This window comes from Festucalex cinctus, chromosome 10 (genome assembly GCF_051991245.1).
Source record: "Festucalex cinctus isolate MCC-2025b chromosome 10, RoL_Fcin_1.0, whole genome shotgun sequence".
Classification (NCBI taxonomy): domain Eukaryota; kingdom Metazoa; phylum Chordata; class Actinopteri; order Syngnathiformes; family Syngnathidae; genus Festucalex; species Festucalex cinctus.
The window spans coordinates 10,406,082-10,428,377 of record NC_135420.1 but is presented as its reverse complement, the minus strand read 5'-3'; the positions used below and the strand labels follow the sequence as shown (position 1 = coordinate 10,428,377).

Sequence of the window (22,296 nt, the reverse complement as noted above, 5' to 3'; positions counted from 1 at the left end):
CGATTTTATACGTATCACGATTCGATTTGATACAGATTAATACTGATACAAATCTGTAAGTAAATTATTGTGATTTTTTTTCTTTTTTTTTAAACTCAAATTTAGAAAATACTTATCAGTAAACTTGTACATATACATTGATCCTTATCACGATTTGATTTGATACCGATTAATACCAATACGAATCTGTAACTTGATTATTGCGATTTTTTTAAAACTCAAATTTAGAAAGTACTAATCAGTAAACATGTACATATACACTGGCGATTCAATCTGTATCACAATTCATAGGTCACGATTCGATTTGATACCGATACAAATCTGTAAGTCGATTATTGTTTTGTTTTATTTTAACTTAAATTTAGAAAATACTAATTAGTAAACTTGAACATATACACTAGCGATTCGATCCGTATCACGATTTGATTTGATACCGATTAATACCGATACGAATCTGTAAGTCGATTATTGCGATTTTTTTTTTAAAACTCAAATTTAGAAAGTACTAATCAGTAAACATGTACATATATACTGGCGATTCCATCCGTATCACGATTCATAGGTCACGATTCGATGATTTGATACCAATACGAATCTGTAAGTCGATTATTGCTTTTTTTTTTCTTTTACTCAAATTTAGAAAGTACTAATCAGTAAATATGTACATATACACTGGAGATTCGATCCGTATGTTTTGTTGAATAGTTTTACATCAAAACTGGATGTTTAGAAATAGATTCGGCCGCCTATTGAATCGATTCGAGAATTGCGTGCTGTAATATCGCGATATATTGCCGAATCTGCAACTGGTTTTTCAAAGTCTTTCTCCTTAGGGTACACGTATACACCGAAAACCAAAGTATTTTTAACGTAAAAATTGGGTTCGCCAATTTAAAAATGTAGTGTATGAATGCTGACGAACATTCACACATACAGTACGTTATTCAACACCCCAAACTCTAAACTAAACTATTATTCCAGCAATTTTCACCTTACTACTCCGTCCATATTTTTCAACATTTCAGACCATTCATACACTCCAGCATACGATATTGCCTCATTCAAATTCCCACTTTTCCCAGAAATAAACATTTTTACTAAAAAAACAAAACAAAACAAAAAAAACCTCATTCCAACTTCAAACTGTTCAGATCATCCAGGACATTTTGTGAACTATTTTTCACATTCTAATAGTTCACATAGTCAGCAAATTCCACACCTTTTACACTAAAATTCCCAAATTTTCACAAAACCCCCACCCTTCGTTCCACATTTCCTGACCAATTGAAAGCATTCCAAAGTGTTGAGCTCATTCAAAACATCTTTGGAACTGCTTTTCACATTCCAATTATTCCCACATTACAGAAATTACACACTTTCATAATAGAATTCCAAATTAAGCAATATTGTACAAATTTACGTCCTCCTTTTACATTTCTGAATGATCCAAAATAGCCAAACTTCAAATTAGCTAATTCAGGACTCTTTTCATTACGTTCACCAAATCCACACATTTTCCACAATTAAATTTCCAAAATTTGGAGATATTTTATATATTTGTTTCCTTTTTTCACATTTCCTGACCAAGTCAAACAAGTCTCGCACCAAAATTCAAAAATTCGAATAATTTCACAGAATTTCAGTTTAGCTTTTCAGCATTCAAATGCAATTTCAATGGAAATTGCATTCATAAGATGAGAGTTGAGTTAATTGCCTCAACTTCAAACTGGATTTCTTCTTTTTAACTATATTGAAATATGGATATTACTGTAACTATAATAATAATCCTTAATATTTGCAATTACTTGTAATGCAAATCACCTCATGCAACTCTCAGCAGTTTTTCTTCTTTTTTTTTTTTTTAATCCATGAATTTCTTCCCACCTCCACTGTGCAATATGCAGAACCACTTTACCTGTTTGTGCAAGTAGTGTACCATGATTTTGTACTAGTTAATGTTCTTGTTCTTCCACAATTTGCCATGATATATTTTATTGTGCTTTATTTTGTACATTTGAATTGCCTCCTGCCATGCAGCAAACAGAGCATTGCTCCCAGTTTTGTTGTAAATCTGATGTACAATGACAATAAAGACATTCTATTCTATTCTATTCTATTCTGAATGTTGTCGTTTTTTTAAACATTTATTTATCAACATAAACACATCATAGAACAATGGGGTCAAACGAAAAGGTTGTTGCCGTCGTTATAGGGCACGTCTTATAAGGTGTGCTTGCCCTCTAGCGGCCACGGTTGAGACTGCTTGCAATTTCACGAGTTGGTCGCACGGCGGCGATCGCGTACAATGCGGAACCAAAAGCCACACAAGGAAGGAGAGGACGTCAGGAAGCTTCCTGCTTGTCAGTTGACTGCGAAAAGGCCGGAAATTAAGCTTTCACGTTAGCGTTCTTTGATTCTCATTAGTTGACATTTTTTTCCCATTCCCGAAATGTCGAAGAGCGTCATGTCCGCCCGCTTCAGGCGAGTGGACGTGGATGAGTACGACGAGAACAAATTTGTGGACGAGGAGGACGGAGGAGAGAACCAGCTGGGTCCCGACGAGGCGGAGGTGGACTCCCTCATCAGACAATATCCTTTACGTTATTGTTCCGCTTTGTGCTAGAACGTGAAGCATAGGGTGGAAAATGTTAATTTCGTATTTCATGGTGAAATGCTGTCTAACGTGCAGTGTATGCTTGGGCGGGTGTTTCTTGCTAATCGGGCGTTTACAATGCGGCCAGTCACTGCCCAGACTTGCCTGACAGTCACATTCCAGGGATTTCTGCCCCATTAAACAAGGCTGCTATTGGTTAGTAGGCTCGAAGTGAGTCCCCACATTTTATATACTTCTCGCGTTTATATCACTCAGTCTTGATATACGAGTGAATACTACTTTTAATTAAATAAATAAATAAATAAATAAACCGTGCATTTGTGCGCGTACCGAAATGCTGCTTCAAAGCAAGCGTCCGTTTGTAATGATTGGATGGAAGACCTTATAAGGTATAAAAGTGCAACACTTCCTCATTTTAAGAGTCTTGCCCCGCCCACCTCATCTTTCAGCCTATCAGATGGGAGAATCTTTTCTTTTAAGTTTTTCAACCATTTTTATTATGATTTAACACAAAACCAGCCTTTCCAAATGTACTCTTATTTTAGCACATCAATGAAGAAAACGTTTTCCAGCTAGTTTTTTGGTCACTGTATTTAAACATGTTTATTTTTTTTCTTATTAATATGTGTCATAACCTTAACCGGACCCTGCACAGGAGACAACATGGCAGCTCTACACGCGGTCCTCAAGAACCCACCAATCAACACCAAGAACCAGAATGTCAAGGTGGGGTTCGGCTTCCATCTACCATTTTGTCCTCCAGTCCAATGTTTACATCTTCCCACGTCTGTCCAATCTGTCACCAGGACCGCGCGGAGGGTCTGGTGCTGAAGGTGCTCAGCGCCTTTAAGAGCAGTGACATCGAGAAAGGAGTTCAGTCTCTCGACAAGAACGGCGTGGACCTGCTGATGAAATACATCTACAAAGGCTTCGAGAGGCCATCGGAAAACAGCAGCGCTGTCCTCCTGCAGTGGCACGAAAAGGTACCGACCGTTTTGCTTCATTCAGAAACACAAATGTACCCTAAACTGTCACATCAATAAATCCCTTTTTGTGCGTTTGCAGGCGCTGACCTACGGCGGTGCAGGCTGTATTGTGCGAGTGCTGACGGCGAGGAAGACGGTCTAAATGTGGAGCAAATGTTTGACAGACACACGATGTAACAGATGGAATATGGACTACAAGGAAAATCAGAGTGAAGATTGGAAAGGTGAAGGGATTGTATCAGATGAAAAATCTTATCCGGGTCATATTAGGTTCGAAAATAATTTGGGCACATTTATCTTCTCATGCTCAGTCATGTTGGTCACTAAGTGCACACACGCAGCCCCTGTTTCGGTTTATTGGGTGCTTTTCAAATAGGACTAATAACCCTCAGAGTAGTTTTTTTTTTTTTTTTCTCTCCCCAATTTCAAACTGGAATATAGATTTTTTCCTTTGTGTTGCAACCGCATCAAGACCAAATCCCAACTATAAATTTAAAAGATTTTGAGTCAAATCAGCAATCTGGGTTAATGAGCGAGACCAATAATAGGTGATGCAAATTTGGGTTGTATGTTCAAAAATTGTTGGGGCGTTGCAGTGAGGATTTCCGTACCCGTCTTTTTTTGTATATTTTGTGTGTTCTGTACCTAAGTTCAAATATAATGCACATTGATTTTGTCATTCTCATCATTATCCCAAACATTTTGTATAACCAGGGGAAACTTGTTGAGGTTTTGTCTGCCTTATGAGGTGGAGCTTATCTGTTGCCAAATGAAACAATTAGATAACATTTCAGCTGATTTCAATGACTTAGATGCCCTTGTGTACTAGAGAAAATATCAGAAAAAAAAGATAGTAACTCATTTCCTCCACAGTTTTAATTTCGCTGCTTTATTTCAAATCACTGTTGGAAGTTTCTTCATTGTTCCACCAAAGCTTCGCTACAGTTGACTTTATTTTCATTCTCAGAAATTGAGTCAGTTTTGACTTCGGTAGTTATGCTTCCCAAATTGCTAGATGTCTTTTCTAATGCAGTATAGGCTGTTTTGACATGATCAGAAGAACTATTCGATTGTCTTCTGCTTCATGTATTTCTCGTCGTTGCAGGGTGAGGAAATAAGGAGACATACCAAACTGATGTATAAAAAAAAAAACTGCCTTACGGAATATTCCTTTTTTTATGTTTGTGCTTTTTTTTTTTGACAAAAATAATAAATGGTATGAATGCTGGTGGAATTTGTTTTTGTTTTTGTTCCCCTTGCAGCCATCCACGTTATGTAACCACAAGGTCGCCATGCTGTCACTTACTCTCAAAACAGTTAACATTAACTGCACTGTGATGCAATTTTTATTAAAAAAAAAAAAAAAATCCAGTATAATAGCAATACATGTAACAAAAAATGTACAAGTAAAAAAAAAAAAAAAAAGTACATCTCTGCATCAATCGGTGGATGATGCAGCGTGACAGTGGTGAATGAGTTGCTACCTGAGGGTGCTTTTGTTCCATGCAGTCACACTTTATAACAAAAACAACTTCTCCATAATGTAATTATGTTCAAGACCTTTCCAGTAAAAACGTTTGACTATTTGAACAAAAGCCATTATTCTTCATTTTATCAAGATGTTTTGGATGATTTTATTCTTGTGGGGACAGTTTGGCTGTTCTGACATGACTTGTTCCCGACCTCAAGCACACTAAACAGAGTTGGATGCACTAGAGCAGGTACTGGTGGCCTTTCATTGTCATGGGTGGGTGTCCCAATACTTTTGACCATTACATGAACATACCTTTGTGCGCATTGTGTGTTTACAAACAAGGGCACGAATTAAAACCAATAAATAGTCAGGACTCGTTTTGGATTCAAATCCACTTCGACAAGTCAATGTTCTTATTTCATTCTCTCAATGTATCCCAGTGGTGTTGCATGAGGAGGATGCACCTTTTTAGTCCGGTGTCATTTAAAGTGCTCTCAGTACGGATACGCCGAGACGGCGATGTAGACGATGAAGGTGGTCTGGTACTCGATGCCTCCGTCTTCGCTGTAGGACAGAGCTCGCACCTTCATGCGGTACGTGTGAGGCTCTCGTAAGGGTCGCGTAGTGAACAGCACCCCCTTGAGCTTCTCATCCCGAATGGCGAACGGTAACGTGACGTCCTCGTCCACCACGAGGAAGGTGGTCCGAGGGTGCATGACCCCGTCCTGCGTGTAGGCCACCAGCCTGATGAGGTCTTGGTTGGCGGCGATGCCGAACGGAAGCGACAGGAGCTTGTACTCGAGAGCGTAAGGGCTCAGGGCGCATTCGAGGTCATTTGGAGGGCAGTTCTTCAGACAGAACCTGAAACACAAATCGCACACATTTTTGTAATCCATCTAGATCTCATATATACAGTGTGTACGTGTATTTACCCTGTGGTGGGCTCTCTCTGGTAGTTAGGTGGGCAAGGTGTGTCAATGCATTGGTAACTTCCTCTCATGTTGAAGCATATGCGGTTGACTCCACATTGGATGTTCTGCTCAAGACACTCGTCTATATCTGGAAATTCAACAAACAACTTACAACCAAATATTTTATACACTACAGTGAGGTAGCCCTGAAACTGGTTATTATCAGCCATTGAACCTTATGACTCTCACCTTGGCATGTCTTGCCGTTGGTCATCAGGTGGTAACCAGTTGGGCAACGACACCTGTGGCTTCCTGGTGTGTTCACGCACTCATGCTGGCACGAATCCCTCACCTCACACTCGTTGATATCTGGCACATATCACACAACACAAGTGGTGCATCAAGACGGGGAGTGGAACATATACTGTATTGCGCTTTTACTGTATAGAAGAGGAATGGGCAACTTAGATTCTGTATTTTTCATCAACACCCTAACTTGATTTATGTCAAAAATGCTATTTTAGATTAGGACAAAATATGTGCATATCTTTTGACAATAATATGCTCTATGCAGCCACACTAGTCTAAATGCAGTATTTTGGTTAATATTGCATTGGTGGAATAGGAATTAAGCAGCAAAATCCAGCAGTTTTAATCACTTGCTGTCGACTGAAAATGACATCACAGTTCCAGTCTCAGGTAACAACCAATCACTGCTCAGCTTCAGAAAACAAGTGAGCTGTGATTGGTCGTTGCCTGCGCCATGAGCAACTGTGATGTCATCTTCAGTTGACAGCAAGCGGCAAAATGGCTGCCCCTGAGATAGTTAAAAACAGCTGGATTTTGCTGCATAACTCATTCTACAAATGCAATATTAATCAGAATGTCATGTTTAGACTAATGAGGTCACATATAAGATACTCTTGTCAAGAAATATTTAAGGTTGACTTCCCCTTTAAGCACGGCACATACTGTAACTGTTGAACAAAACAACATTGCAAGAACACATCTCCCAATTTTATTCATTTATTTATTTTTTTAACAAAACTCAACTAAATTTTTTATTATTTGAAGTCCAATGTTTTGCCCTATCCTGCACATCATTCTAAATATATATATATATATATATATATATATATATATATATATATATATATATATATATATATATATATATATATATATATATATGTATGTGTGTATATATGTATGTGTGTATATATATATATATGTATATGTATATATTAGGGGTGTGAATTGCCTCGTACCTGACGATTCGATCCGTATCCCGATTCATAGGTCACGATTCGATTCGATACCGATTAATCCCAATACAAATTTACAAGTCGATTGTTGCGATATTTTTACTCAAATTTAGAAAATACCATTCAGTTAACTTATACATGTACACTTTAAGATTTGTATGAAAATGTATTATTACCTTATAACTGTGAGCCACTTTATGTAACAAACACCTTTAACAACATTTTTCATGTTTGAACAGCATTGAAATAAAATATTAAGGCTAAATGTTCCATTAATAAAACATTCTTCCATGCTTAAGGTGTGAAAGTTAGACGTTTTGTTGAATATTTTTCCATCAAAAATGGATGTTAAAAAAATCGATTCGGCTGCCGATTGAATCGATTCGAGAATTGCGTGCTGTAGTATCGCGATATATTGCCGAATCGATTTTTTTAACACCCCTAGTATATATATATATATATATATATATATATATATATAATATTATATTATATTTCTATTTTATATTTTATATTTAGCCTATTCATGTTGTGATCCAGGGCAGTACAAGACCCAGTGTCACCACAACTAAGCCATATCTGCCATCTCGTAGTGATTTGACAAATTTGAGGATTTTTTTTTTCCTTTTTTCTTTTTCCAATATTGTTTCACAATTTGGATTTTATGCCTTTTCCCCACTTTTTTCCATAATTTCCAGTTTTCACTTAAAACGTTTATTGAATTTACATCAGCGTTTTTTTGAATAATACATTTTTTTTTTAAAGAAAAAAAAAATCACTTTTATTTATTTATATTTATTTTATTTTTATTTATTTATTTATTTTGAATTAATCAAGGAGCCCCCCAGAATGTAGTTGGCCTGCTGGCCAATTGCCCATCCCTGGTGTAGATAAATACGGTAGCCAAAATCCTAAACGCACCTCTTATGATGATGCAGCAAAATGTTATATCATTTCAAACCAGTGCTGCATGAAGCTCATTAGAAGCAAACGGCTTTTTTTTTTTTGCTTTTTTTTTTTGGTGCCCTGGAAAAATATTTTATTGATGGAGTATGGTGCAAACGTAACTTTTACATAACAAACAGCCAATATTTGCACCAAAAAAAGGTATTGTTGACTTATTTTGTGTGTGGGTGAAGGGGGGTGTCATACCACTCCATTCAATGTTTAGGCATTTGAGTGTGTTTATATATATATATATATATATATATATATATATATATAAAAAATAAAACCAATAATTGACTCTATTTAATGCAAACATCTTCCACGTCAATATTGTCATGTAAGCTTTTATTTTGGAATCTGTATTGGTGAGTGAGGTGAGGTGAAGACAAGAGAGTGTTAAATGAATTTCCTGTTGAAGAATTATAACCATTATAATAAAACCGCACTGTGTTTCTCTCCGTAACCCTGCCAACTCTCTAGCGTTACCTAAGCAGCGTCCATCCTTGGACACAAACCCCTCCTGACAAGCTTCGGGGCCCTGATTTATCGGAGCTCCTCTTGGGCTCCGGGCCCCGTGGCGTCCCCTCGTGTCGGCGTTGTAGGAGTGATAGGCCACGTTGTGGTAGAGGCGCTCAGGAAAAGTCTGGGATGTTCGGAAGCCGTAAGAGTAACTCTCAGAAGTTGGCAGGCGCTCAAGCCCGGCGCAGGACTTGCCGTCCCCCAGCAGGTGGCGCCCCGGTGGGCAGGTGCACCTCAAGCTCCCTGGAGTGTTGACACACTGGTGGGCACAGGGCTGCGGAAGCCGCTCACATTCATTTATATCTGCCCTCCACACAAAGAAAGACCAGCACCAGGAGGAGAGAAAAAGCAGGAAAGGAGAAGGAGGTCATGTGGAGACGGATGAGAGGAAAAAAAAATGACGAGGACAGAAATAAAAGAAATGTAAGGAGAGATGAGGATGGGGGAGGAAAGCGGATACATCAGTTACCCCACTGTAATCTCAAATGAAAAATGTTGTTTGGAAGCTAAGACCTTCAAATTATAAAAAACAAAACGTCAAATTTGCAACAATGTGATTGAAATGAAATTTGATGACAGCTACAAGACACGACAGGTTAATGATGTCACATGCAGGAATGTGCTGTTATGAAGCAGAGTTGGGAAAGTTCAGAGTAAAAGAGTGATGACAGAAAGGGTGACAGCAACGTAAATGAAAAGGTGCTGGTCTTGGGTTGGAGCCATCAACTGTCTTCTTCTTTAACTCTTTCCATGTCCGATCTCTTTTACGTCAAAGCAAAAAAGGCCCATGCATTGCATCTCTCAACCTTTTGTGATGCTGAATTCATTACTGGATAGGCAGTTTGCAGCACTTGAGTTGTTTAAGCAAGCAGTGATGTTCGAACAAGATGGCAGATAGCAAAAGAAATGTGTTTACAGCTCACAACAAACACAAGCAATGAGCACGTCCTATTAAAAAAAAAAAGATTGATTCATCCTTCTAAAATACATAAATTCAGCCCAACATGTTTGCACATGAGCAAGTCAAAGTGAGCTGCTCAATGACATTTGAAGGCTCCATGTGTATACGTACCAACACAGGGCCTGCCCACTCCCTGAGATCGGTATCCGCGTGGACACGTGCAGCGGTAACTCCCTCTGGTGTTTTCACAAATCTGGTTGTATCTGCACTGATGGCTGCCATCTTGGCACTCGTCAATATCTACAATATATAGAGTGGTGTAAGTCAAACGACATTATGTCTTACATGCACGATGAACACACAATACTGACCTACACATGTCCCGTTGGCACCCTTGGTCATACCACCGGGGCACAGGTCGATGCAGTTATACCCACCGCGGGTATTTTTACACTGCTGGTCTGAGCGGCAAACCCGCTGTCTGCATTCATTTATATCTGCAAAGACATTTGGGAAAAGGAAACATCAGTTCTGGAATAATACCGGGAAGTCAAGTCAAACATTTTCTTGAAAATAATATAAAATATGTGCCCCCATTAGTCTAAACACAGCATTGTGGAATATGAATTAACCAGAAAAATAAATCTATCTCCGGGGGCGGCCATTTTGCCACTTGATGTCGACTGAAAATGACATCATACTTTGCGCCTAACGGCCAATTGCGATTCGCCTGCTTTCTGATTTTGGTCATGTGACAATAGCAAGCTGAGCTGTGAATGGTCATGTGATGTCATATAATTCATATTCGACAACATTAATCAGAATACCGTGTTGAGACTAGTGGGGATAGAGCAGTGATTCTCAAATGTAGGTAGGGCAAAATGTAATCCTACGGGAAGGTGAGATGTTAAAAAACATTTCAAACGTTGCATCCATGCAAAAACTCATCCATTCATCCATTTTCTTGACCTCTTCTTTCTCACAAGGGTTGCCAGCCAATCACAGGGCACAGAGAGCAAAAATCCTTTAAAAATAATTATTAAATTATGTAAATATTTAGTCAAAACGATGACCCAATTATCGCTACATTAGCAATTTCTTTTTGAGAACAGATCTTTGCTTTGACCCCAAAGGAGGTCAGTTAGGGAAGATCATTTTAATGTGCACAAATCTTATTTATAAAGAATTTAATTCTCTTTCTTTTTGTTTTAGTTATATCTTTTTATTTCCAAACAGTTCAAGAGACCACTATACAAATAAAGTTCCAAATTTTGATAAATCAAACAATGATGACACAACACTATATGAAGTTTTTTTCTGTTATTCAACCAAAAATGCTTTGTGCTTGTTAGGAGGCATTTAATATTTCACAGTGGGTACATCATTGAAAAAAGGTTGAAAATTTCTAATTACTGTATAGTGAAATCCCGCCTATGGTATAGTTAGATATTCAAGAATTCATGCTTTACTGTAGGACCCAAACTCGACTATACTCAGTTTTTGTGCCTTTTTGCGAAAGCAAAAAGTTGGCACCAAAGCCCTGTCTGATAGGAAAGTAGTAATTGGTGTCAAGGAAGTATGTTGAAATGATGCATCTCGACTGTGAGGCAAACATCTTGGTATTTGGGGGAGGAGTTAAGTGCTGTCTGGCTTGTTAGCAGGGATGTAACGATATCCAAACATCACGATATGATATTATCACGATATTATGGCGATAGTTGGCGATATTTAAAAAGGTTTCCCTTCATCTGACATGTAGCATAGATTTTAAACATAGAAGGCCAAAACATCCCTAATGAAAATTAAATTGCACTAATAAACTAGCCACTAGAGGGTGCTAGAACTGCACAAATGGAAATCAACCTGACTTTTTTAACAGATGTGTTCCTTTTAAATATTGTGAACATGACAAGGACGATATTGTGGCAGTTTTAATATCACGATATCGCGATATTATTGGCCTTATCGTTACATCCGTACTTGTTAGTGGACGTTACGGCGTCTTTGCTGAATGTACACATGCACTTCTGGTGCTTTTTTTTTTTAAACTACTCATCCTAAACTATTGATGTTTAAATTATATTAAAGTGATTTGGATATTGATTAGCTTATGTATAGCACTATACATACAGTACAGTACTGAACTAACAAATTAATCACCGAATAGGTGTGTAAACAGACAGCTACAGGTAAATAAATTGCTGTTAGGATACTTGATTGAAGCAATGCAATTTTTTTTAAACGCACGCTTACCAACACAGCGTCGGTTCCTGAGCTGAAATCCAGGCTCACAGGCGCAACGATAACTACCAATGGTGTTCACGCAGTGTTGATTGCATGGATTGGACTCCTGGCACTCGTTTATATCTGAGCAAAAAAAAATATGAAAGATGTATGAAGTACACCCCTCACTGGGAAGAAGCAGAATGCAAAGAATCGATGTGTCTAATGTGTTATTGTACCCGTGCAGACGTGGCCATCAGCCGTTCTCCTGAACCCGCGGCCGCAGCGCATAACGCAGTGGTATGATCCAATAGTGTTTTCACAATCCTGTCCGTCATGACACACGTTGGCACCCAGCAAACACTCGTCAATATCTGGTGGGGACGAACGTTTGGGTTGCGACACACTCTGAGATGACAACAATAAACATTCAATGCGTATGTGTGAGTGTTATATACCTTGACAGGTCCTGCCATCAGCTGAAATGGTGAGACCCCGGGGACAAGAGCAGTAGTAGGTGCCCATAGCGTTGTGGCATGCGTGAGAACAGGGGTTTCCCACTTCACACTCATTCTCATCTGCAGCACATAAACAATGATGTAAATGATTTTATTGTTAAATTCCATATCTAAAGAGTCAATGATGATGCCAAGAATAGCCACCTGCACAGTATGGCCCTGCAGAAACCAAAGTAAACCCATGAGGACACTGGTTGCTGCGATCACCTGGAATGAAAAACATGGGATTTATTTTCTATCATGAAGGAGAGAAATCCATGCATCAATGTAAAGAACCAAAACTAAGAAAATCTATAATAGGTCAGAGACTGGGTCAATTCATCCCTTGATGCAGAATATAAATAAGACAGTCTTGACTGTCAATCAAGGTCATTTGTCATACCCTTGCTGATATGAGCTTGGATGCTATATTCCAGCACCTCGTCCACGGTGTGATACTGAGCGCTGATGGCTGTCGCATGAAGTGTCTGCACTAAGTAGGGCATCTTTCCCCTGGACACGTCGTAGGAGATGGTGTGGTTCCAGGAATACGGCACGCTCTCCCTGTCAATGCTGAACATGCGTGTGGACAACGCGTACAGCTGGCCTGGTCCTGTCTGGATGTAGTCTTCTGTGTAGTCCTGACAGGAACACAGCATATCTTCATTTCTCCGAAAACAGGGGTGTCCATTTTTTTTAATGCAAAAACATTGGATGGATTATTATTGCTAATAATAATAATAATAATAATAATAATAATAATTAAATATTTTTTTTATTTTGAATGTATTAATTCATTATTAAATTATTAATTCATAATTAAAATAATGATTGGATAATAATAATAATAATAATAATAATAATAACAATAATAACAATAATTGAATGCAAAAAATGGAATGGACGCAAGGAACATTGACATTCTTCATCGCACCCAAACAGGCAAATGACACAGGCCTTGTCAAATCTTAATTCTTGTTTAGAATTATTTTTAACAATAATAATAATAATAATAATAATAATAATAATAATAATAATAATGATGATAATAATTATTATTATTTCATAAATTTTTAAGTAAAATATTATAATAATAATAATAATAATAATAATAATAATAATAATAGAAATTTATCATTATGAATTAATTTTTTTTTTTACATTTTTAATGTATGAATTAATTCATCATTAATAATAAAAATAATGATTTAATAATAATAATAGTACTACTACTACTACTACTACTAATAATAATAATAATAATAATGTCAAATTTTTTTTATGCAAAAAATTGGATGGATGCAAGGAACATTGACATTCTTCACCGCACCCAAACAGGCAAATGACACAAGCCTTGTCAAATCTTAATTTCTGTGTATTATTATTATAATTATTATTATTATTATTATTATCTTTTATTTTTAATGTATTAATTAATTAATAATAATTACAATAATGACTTAATAACAACAACAACAACAACAACAATAATAATAACAATAATAATAATAATATTAATAGTAATAATAATAATAATAATAATAATAATAATATCCAGGGTATTCAAGGTCACTGTACCAACATACAGTAGGTGAAAGAAAACATACAGTATAATAAAAATAAGATAACAAAAAATGGTGAATGATATGGGTAATGTGGAAGTAAATAAGCAATCTGGAATATGTATGTTTTGAGTTGGGGTGTTAAAAAAAATTTATTCGGCAATATATCACGATATTACAGCGCACAATTCTCATATTGATTCAATATACGGCCGAATCGATTTTTAAACATCTCTTTTTATTGGATATATTCAACACAATGTCTTACTTAAGGCACTTTAAGATGGAATAATGTTATATTAACGGATCATTAAGCCTTAGATTTGATTTCAATGCTGTTCATACATGACAGATTACAACCTGTTAAATACAGTGGCTCACAGTTATACTGGAAGCCTAAAGTGCCAGATAAATACCGGTAAATACATTTTCATACAAATCTTACAGTGTACATGTACACGTTTATTGATTAGTATTCTCTAAATTTGAGTAAAAAAAAAAAAAAAAAAGTGACATAGTATCGGCATTAATCGGTATCGAATCGAATTGTGACCTATAAATCGTGATACGGATCGAATCACTAGGTACTAGGTAATTCACACTGCTAGTTTTGAGTATGTGCCACTCAAAAAATGGACAGTGGGCTGCAAATGGCCCCTGAGCTGTAGTTAGGACACCCCTGCCTTACAACTTCATTTGATGTCATCAAATTGATGATAGAAATTTTTTTTATAACTAATGATAATACATTGGCATGTGTGTGTAATGTAATGTGTGTACCTTGATGCTGATATCAACATGTGAAGGCAGTTGGAGAATTTGTCCGTTCACGACTATGTCCAGTAACAACGTTCCATCAGAGTCTAACCCCCGGGCAATGTGAGTCATCCTTAGAATCTCACCTATGTTTGAGAAGAAGGATCTTGAAAGTTCAAGTTCTTAATCACCGTAATTATTACAATTATTTGGGGTAGACCCTGAATGATCTCCCGCCAATGATAATTCTCACATTTACACCGATGCATATATCTACCTGTAGCAAATTCCACCTGTGTTTCTCGTCTGAAGATAGCTCCGGTTAATGTGTACCCGTTGACAGCCTCCCCTACTTCTTTCGCAGTGGTCCAGTAGATGGGATTCAGGATGGAAATAAGCTTCCTCATTGAAGGCCCTTGAATGAAAGTTAGAGGAGAGAGGCATTTCATTTGGCAGGTCCCAAGTAATGACAATTTTGTTTGTATAACTGACCTAATGATCTCGGAATATTCGAAATAGATGCTTTGATGAGTTTGCCACCAGATGTTGTGTCAATGACGGTGGCATTCAGTATGGCTATGCCAAACTCAATATCATTGATAGTCCCTATAATGCTTCCTCGCGCCATCTGTGGCCCACCTGACAAAGACATACAATACTTAAAAAGGCTTTTGGTTCGTCATTGCAACAAGATGCAATGTGATATACATATGTATGTGATATAATGTGATATACATATACAGATGTCTTACCTGGACAGGCCTCAATGTTACACCTGGACAGTTGGGAGGAGTCTCCCGGGCACAAGCGGCCATTGTTACTTGGTGATGGGTTATTACAGAGACGCACGCGTGTCCTTTCTCCGCCCCCACAGGAAGCAGAGCATTCTCCCCAAGGCTGCCAGGGTCCCCAGTTGCCATCAACTGCAGTAATACAAAATGCATTCACATGAACAACATCTCGATTGTTTATAATACTTTTCAGTACACAGCATATTCAAGTGCAGTTACAAACACGCACCAGGACACATGGCTGTGTTACATCTTTGTATTTGCGCATCCGCTCCTGCGCACGTTCTGCCGCCATTGGCCGGCCTGGGGTTGTCACATGTCCTGTAGCGCCTCATCTGCCCTCCGTTACATGTCTTGCTGCAACTTCCCCAGCTGCTCCACGGACCCCAGTTCCCATTGACTGATATCCAGAACACATGAAAGGATAAATAAGTAAAGCACAAGACTGTTGTCACGCATAACAACGTAGCAAAACTACCTGGGCAGGGCTCGATATTACAAAAATCAACGTGCACGTCGTTGCCTTCACACTGCCTGCCACCGTATTGTGGGCTGGGGCTGGCACAGAGGCGTGTTCTCTGTCTGGTGCCGCCCCCGCAGGAAACGCTGCAGGCTCCCCAGCTCACCCACGACGACCACTTCCCATCCACTAGTGAATAGAAACATTTGTTCAGTTAGCCACAGTAAATGGCTGGAAAAGGATTTCACTATTTTACAATTTTCATTATTGTATGCAGTAAAGCAAAGCGTGCTCACCAGGACATGGTCTCTCCTTGCACACTTGTGTTTGTGTGTCTGTGCCCTCACACGGTGACCCATCAAATGCAGGCGGCGGGTTGTTGCACAGGCGGATTCTTGACTGCATACCCTTTCCGCAGGTCTCACTGCACGGGCTCCAAGGAAGCCAAGGCCCCCAGCCACCTGACACTGCGTCAGTGAAAACAGTCGCTATTTTCGCCGATTTTTTACAGCTTGTTTTTTATTTTGTTTAACAGTGTGCTTTATTATTTATTTTTTTTATGTCTGTGCGGCCATATCTCTCAAACCCTACGTCCGACCGGGAACATACATCTGCAGATTCGTCTCAACGAGACCTTTCCAACGGTGTCTGTCCCGTCGCTCTATGACATCGCATGCCGGAGATAGAAAATATATACTGTGCTTATGCTGTAAAAGTAAATAAAAAAAATAATAAAAAAAACACTTTTAATGGAAAAAAATGACTGTAAATGGAAAAAAACGATGAATGAAAAAGTAATTAATAAAGTAAAAATCATACCAATTGAGGAAAAACATGTAATAAATGAGAAAAATATATTCAATTAATGGGCATTTAAAAAAAATAAATAACGCGGATTTCCATTATCGTGGGTAGTTTTTGGAACATAACACACGCGATAAACGAGGTAACACTGTACTCTAAAGTCCTATCTACACTTTGAGACAACTGATATTGGCATGAAAAAAAAATGTGAAAACTGAGTATTATTAACGTTGCAAAAGCAGAATTTTGAGCTCCCAACAATCATTAGCTCTTTGACTGCCGAACTTTATCCAAAAAACAACCCCGACAATGCCGGCCGATTTCAAGCATGAACTTATCTTTTGAGGCAAACAGAATATTCTTCTTTTACTACATGTACAACGTGGGTACCACATGAAAGCTCACATTCCATTCTTTCATTAGAAGAAAAAGTATGTTTCTACCTTATTCCGTTCTTTAGTAATCACCATTTGAAAATAGGTAATTTGAGTGACGTCAAGGGGAAAATTGAGAAAAAGAGAAAACAAGCTTTTTGTGAAGAGATACATTTTGTGCACAACAGTGACTTTGACACTAATATTTTTTGTTTAGTGACACTCTGTGAAATCGATTTAATGTGACACAGGCTTTGATTATTCACGCAATCCTCGCAAATGTTCTATTTCATGATGGCAGTTATGTTTCATTGTAATTTGCCACATAGAGAGCCCATTGAAAAGAGATACAATGCTGCCATCTGCTGGCCACAGTTAGTGGGTGTTTTTGATTCCACAAGGCCAATAACAAGGCCCAAAAAAAAAGTAAACTTAGCGACGTCAATTAACGTTTATGGCGGCATTATTAGGGTTTTAGCATACGTCATTAAACGTTTTTGGCAGTCAAAGAGTTAGAATGTGGCGACCCACAAGTGACATGACTTGACCTCCTTGTCTTTGTTATTTAACTCATCGCCCCAATTGGTGACCCCGAGGGGCGAACATTTGCGACACAAGTGAATGTTGATTTCATATCAAGGTTCGTTCAACGTTCACCTCATGTTCAAACTTGCCTTGCTTCAAGAAAAACCTGATACAACTCCAGGCGAACATTTAGCGAACGTTAGCTAACGTGGAACAAAACTTTTCACTGGGATTACGGTCTTATTTGTTGTTTTACCTGGGCAAGGTCGAACACTGCACATGATGACCTCAACGGCCCTCCCCTCACACGGCCTGCCGCCATGCTGAACTGGCGGGTTACTGCAAGTCCGCACCCTCGTTCTGTTACCATGACCACATGTCCGAGAGCACTCCTCCCACGAAGACCACTCTGACCAGTTACCGTCAACTACAGATTGAAATGTACAAATTTCTCAAGTCCTGCATGGAGCAACCACCATCACCTGCAGTTGACAGTAACCCTACCCGGACACGGTTTCCCGTGACAACTGCGTGTCTCTGTGTCTGATCCTGCACAGTGTTGTCCGCCATTGGCAGGAAGAGGATTGTTACATTGTCTCTGCCTCTTTTGCGAACCAATCCCGCATGTTGAACTGCAAGGGCCCCATTCCGCCCACTCAGAGTAGCCTCCGTGAACTGGAAAAAAACAAAAACAAAATGTAATTATCAGCTTTTTGCATATATGTACGCCTACGAGTATTACAGGACTTACCTCGAACAGTTAGCCCAACCCGAACCAGTACTGATCCAAGTAAGTTTCTTGCCACACATTCATATTCAGCTGTGTCCTCCTTCTGAGCACTATTTACCCTAAGTGACCCATTAGATAAAGAGGAGAAGTGGTTGCTGCCCAAAAGAGGGCGCCCTTGGCGTGACCATTCAATCACTGGGGTAGGCTCCCCCTCCGCCTGGCAGTTGAGGACCAATGTAGTGCCAGCGTCCACCACTGTTGTTACAGGCTCGACTATAATGGTGGGCGCACCTGGAAAATAACACGGATGCAAGTGATTTTCAGCTCACATGATTCTATTGGTCAGTCCTGAAAATGATTTTCACACAAAACTTACTCTGCAAAGTCAGCGTCACACTTCTTTCCACAACACCGGCATCATTTGTCGCCACGCAAAAATAGTTGCCTGCATCTTCAACCTGTGAAAAATTCAATTCAAACCCACACAAGCAATTTGTCAAAAACGAAATGCACTTCAACTGAGGAAATGTTAAATTGTATTCGACACGCACGATCTAAAGTGCTTTCCTACCACGGTGCCATAGATGGCCAGAGAACCGTTGTCCAGCTGACGGACGCGCTTGCTGATGGGTATGTTTATTCCATTTTTGCTCCACTGGATGGTGGGAAGCGGGTCTCCCCGGACGTCACAGTTCAGGACGGCATTGCCGCCAAGAGGTTCAATACGGTTGGAGTGAAGGTCCCCATCGATGATGGGAGGCTCTGAAATGTAAAACGAGTGGAAAAAAGTAATGGTAAAGTTTTAAGATGTAATCGTAAAAGGAGGATGAATGTCGTCTTACCTTTGACGTAGACAAAACCCAACGACTTGATGCTTCCAACGGCGTTTTCTGCCACACAGGTATACGTGCCAGCATCTTCCTTACTCACTCTCTCTATCACCAACTCACTGTGGCCACTCATGTGATCATAGTGAACTACAGCATCAGTGCATCAGAAGCAACGAGAGAAAATCGTCAAAACTCAATGAAAATGAAAACTTTATAAAAGTAAAACATGAACCATTCATCTAAGCTCATTATTTTTGATTTTTATTTCAACACATATTTGATCAAGTGTAAACACTCTGAAAAAAAAGACTATATTCGGTCCCAGTTTAAACAGAGTAAACGTTATACTTGGAAGAGAGTAAAATATTATTTAAAAAAAACAAAAAACAACAACAACAACAAAAAAAACCTCAACAATTGAGGAACAATCACAGAACCTTCAGGTTGGGAGACAGCCAACCTAACCACTGACCCATAGCTCAAGTGGTAGAGTGGCTGTCTTCCATGCTTAAGGTTGTGGGATTGTTCCTCAAACCTTGAGCCTTTTATCGTTGTTATTTTTAGAATTTTACTCTCTTCCAAGTGTAGAAGTTTACTCTGTTTAGAGTGGGACCAAATATAGTCTTTTTAGAATAAAATGTACTGTGTAGGTCAGGGGTGTCAAACTTATATTAGCAGGGGGTCATATGGAGGAAAATATATTTGCAAGTGGGCCGGATTGGTAAAATCATTGTATATAATTTTTTTAAAACACTGTCGTCAATTACACGCAGATTTTCGCTATTTGTGGGCCAGCCCTAAATTGCGGGGCGCAACTGTCAAAATATTGTCCCAAAAAAATAACACAAATGCAAATGGGTGCAACACTTTGTCCGTATGAGTGCCAGGCGTGTTATATCTCCCTATTTTGCATACACCTGTATATTGCTCACTGAATACATTGTGTCGTTAATGAAGTTATAAGAACGTTAATCCTTGTCATACATGTAGTTGAATGTGTGTCTTATTCAGCACGTTTGTGTTTGATTTATGTTTTTATTTATCTATTTTTTTTAACTTTAAATTGTGTTTAAAATAATGACATTCAGAGCAATTCCGTGTACAAGTTGCATTGCTCATCTGAGGCTTGCTTGTGAAATTACGAATTTAGATGCGTTGATTGTGGCCGGCTGATTAATTGGTCCGACATTACTCTTTTTTTTTTTTTTTTTTTTTTTTTTTACTTTACAAAATCATCTTGCAGGCCGGATTAAACCCCATTGCGGGCTTGATCCGGCCCACGGTCCTTACCCTGGTGTAGGTGGGAAAAATAAAATAAGTGTTGAAACATCAGGCTATCACACAAACAGGAACACTAGAAAAATACAGTTGACCCCGCTGGCAATAAAGATGGGGCCTGATTGTGAAAAGTGAAAATCCAAATTTAATTGACGCCGATTATAACTGCATTAAAAAAGTTAAATGTTGAAAAATATAGAATAGTTGAGTATGCGGGTGCCAGAACACATGCAGAGGTCCATTGTATATGAATTTGCAGTTATAACCGCTGCCATTGTTCTTGGAAAAATTTAGAATGCGGGAATTTTAAACCATTCACCCAGAATAGTATTGAGAACGTCAGGGGTCACTGTCCACTGATCTCTATATATTACTGGATAGTCCATACACGCCGTGCAAGCTTTTAAACAGCATGTACATGTCTAATACAGATTAGACATGTACAGCTCGTAGGCTCTTAGTATAGGGCCAGGGGCGCGGAGGGCTGTGGCGGGGTGGTCACAATTTTTTAAGAAGTGGACGGTATGTGCTGCTTTGAAGACCCCCTTTTTCTTTCATCACTCAGTTCCTTAGACCCCAATATTAGATTTGTCAGAGGCACCTTTTGTTGAATTACAGCATTCTGTTGCTGCCTTCATGAGTCGAAATGCGTTTATGATCTTTATTCTCAATTTTTTTTTAACTGATTAAAAAAAAATGAATTAAAAAAAAAATCTTATATGGTGTAATTTTGCTAATCAATGGATGCACCTGGAATGATGTTGTTGTTGAAGACCCATGTGATCCTGGGGAGGGGGATCCCACTGACTGCACAGTCCAGCAGGAGGCGCTCGCCCTTGTTGAGGGAGACATCTCCAAGCAACTCGGTGAAGACAGGGTGGGTGTGAACAGACAAGCTCACTGTCTGACTGTCGTGACCCACTTCGTTGGTGGCAACACATGTGTAACTACCTGCATCACCAGGCTGATGTCGTTGGTGAAAAAGGAGGGAGGATATTATATTTCACACGAGAAAACAAGACAGAGTTGTAGTCCTCACCTGAGCTGTATCAATAACAAGCTCCCCAGAGGGCAAAATGGTGTACTCTCCTAATCCCACTCCTAAAAGTACACCGTCTTTCTCCCAGGACAAGGTCGGCTGTGGGACTCCCTTCGCCACACATGCCAGCTGGGCCTGATTACTTTCCACCACAACTACTTCTTGTTTGAAGTCAAGAATGGAGGGAGGGACTGCAAAGGAGACATTAATTAATGATGATTCGATTAATATAATAGAAGACAATATGCTGCTTGTATTTATGAAAACTCACTCTGCACAGTCAAGCTCATTTCCAGGCTGGTGGTTCCCGCAGTATTGGCAGCGGTGCAAGTGTATCTTCCCGTATCGCCCGGCTGGACGAACGCGATCTGGAGGGAGCCTGAAGCGAGCACCCGCTGACGTACAGATTCCGCCAGGGGCTGCCCGTCTTGGTGCCATGTGATAGAAGGCGGGGGGACGCCATCCGATTGACACTGCAGAGTCACGGAAGAGTCCAGAGGGGCCAGGTACTTTTGGGGTCCGGAGCTGATGACTGGAGGTACTGGGGAGGGTAATGATAATATCAGATGTGTGTATAGCGGGGTTATTAATAGTTTGGGAATATTCGCTTTAGTTAGTTTTTATTTTGTTTGTTAAATTTAGTTGTTTTTTTCAGGGGGGTTCTGTTAGTTTTTCTTTGTTTTAGTTATCTAAAAAATGTTTAGTTTTAGTATTAGTTTTCATTTTAGGAAAATGTGTATAACTTGAGTGCAATATTTAATAATAAACACCACGGTAAAATGAAAAAAGTAACATTTCTTACATAGTGT

The 22,296-nt window shown here is 38.9% G+C and overlaps 2 protein-coding genes across 2 annotated transcripts in view; one reads left to right on the top strand and one right to left on the bottom strand.

Moving 5' to 3' along the window:
- The first annotated feature begins 2,316 nt into the window (after positions 1 to 2,316).
- Positions 2,317 to 4,828, top strand: arpc5b (actin related protein 2/3 complex, subunit 5B). Its single transcript, XM_077533559.1, has 4 exons — positions 2,317 to 2,590; positions 3,269 to 3,340; positions 3,421 to 3,597; positions 3,680 to 4,828. The coding sequence occupies exons 1-4, from the start codon at positions 2,450 to 2,452 to the stop codon at positions 3,740 to 3,742; spliced, it is 453 nt and encodes a 150-aa protein (XP_077389685.1). The 5' UTR covers positions 2,317 to 2,449; the 3' UTR covers positions 3,743 to 4,828.
- The window catches only part of hmcn1 (hemicentin 1), a 92,684-nt gene continuing 74,408 nt past the window's right edge, over positions 4,021 to 22,296 (bottom strand). Inside the window, exons 81-107 of the mRNA XM_077533558.1 lie at positions 21,759 to 22,028; positions 21,488 to 21,678; positions 21,199 to 21,412; positions 19,183 to 19,317; positions 18,912 to 19,102; positions 18,717 to 18,798; positions 18,362 to 18,631; positions 18,115 to 18,285; positions 17,867 to 18,037; positions 16,204 to 16,374; positions 15,926 to 16,096; positions 15,677 to 15,847; positions 15,409 to 15,579; positions 15,149 to 15,295; positions 14,934 to 15,071; positions 14,681 to 14,802; positions 12,742 to 12,979; positions 12,504 to 12,566; positions 12,300 to 12,419; positions 12,081 to 12,215; positions 11,872 to 11,985; positions 9,990 to 10,115; positions 9,790 to 9,918; positions 8,685 to 9,020; positions 6,235 to 6,354; positions 6,007 to 6,133; positions 4,021 to 5,935 (exon numbers count right to left, since the gene is read on the bottom strand). Coding sequence (XP_077389684.1) covers positions 5,569 to 5,935; positions 6,007 to 6,133; positions 6,235 to 6,354; positions 8,685 to 9,020; positions 9,790 to 9,918; positions 9,990 to 10,115; positions 11,872 to 11,985; positions 12,081 to 12,215; positions 12,300 to 12,419; positions 12,504 to 12,566; positions 12,742 to 12,979; positions 14,681 to 14,802; positions 14,934 to 15,071; positions 15,149 to 15,295; positions 15,409 to 15,579; positions 15,677 to 15,847; positions 15,926 to 16,096; positions 16,204 to 16,374; positions 17,867 to 18,037; positions 18,115 to 18,285; positions 18,362 to 18,631; positions 18,717 to 18,798; positions 18,912 to 19,102; positions 19,183 to 19,317; positions 21,199 to 21,412; positions 21,488 to 21,678; positions 21,759 to 22,028 — 4,661 coding nt within the window. The 3' untranslated portion in view covers positions 4,021 to 5,568. The remainder of the gene's footprint in view (positions 5,936 to 6,006; positions 6,134 to 6,234; positions 6,355 to 8,684; positions 9,021 to 9,789; positions 9,919 to 9,989; positions 10,116 to 11,871; positions 11,986 to 12,080; positions 12,216 to 12,299; positions 12,420 to 12,503; positions 12,567 to 12,741; positions 12,980 to 14,680; positions 14,803 to 14,933; positions 15,072 to 15,148; positions 15,296 to 15,408; positions 15,580 to 15,676; positions 15,848 to 15,925; positions 16,097 to 16,203; positions 16,375 to 17,866; positions 18,038 to 18,114; positions 18,286 to 18,361; positions 18,632 to 18,716; positions 18,799 to 18,911; positions 19,103 to 19,182; positions 19,318 to 21,198; positions 21,413 to 21,487; positions 21,679 to 21,758; positions 22,029 to 22,296) is intronic.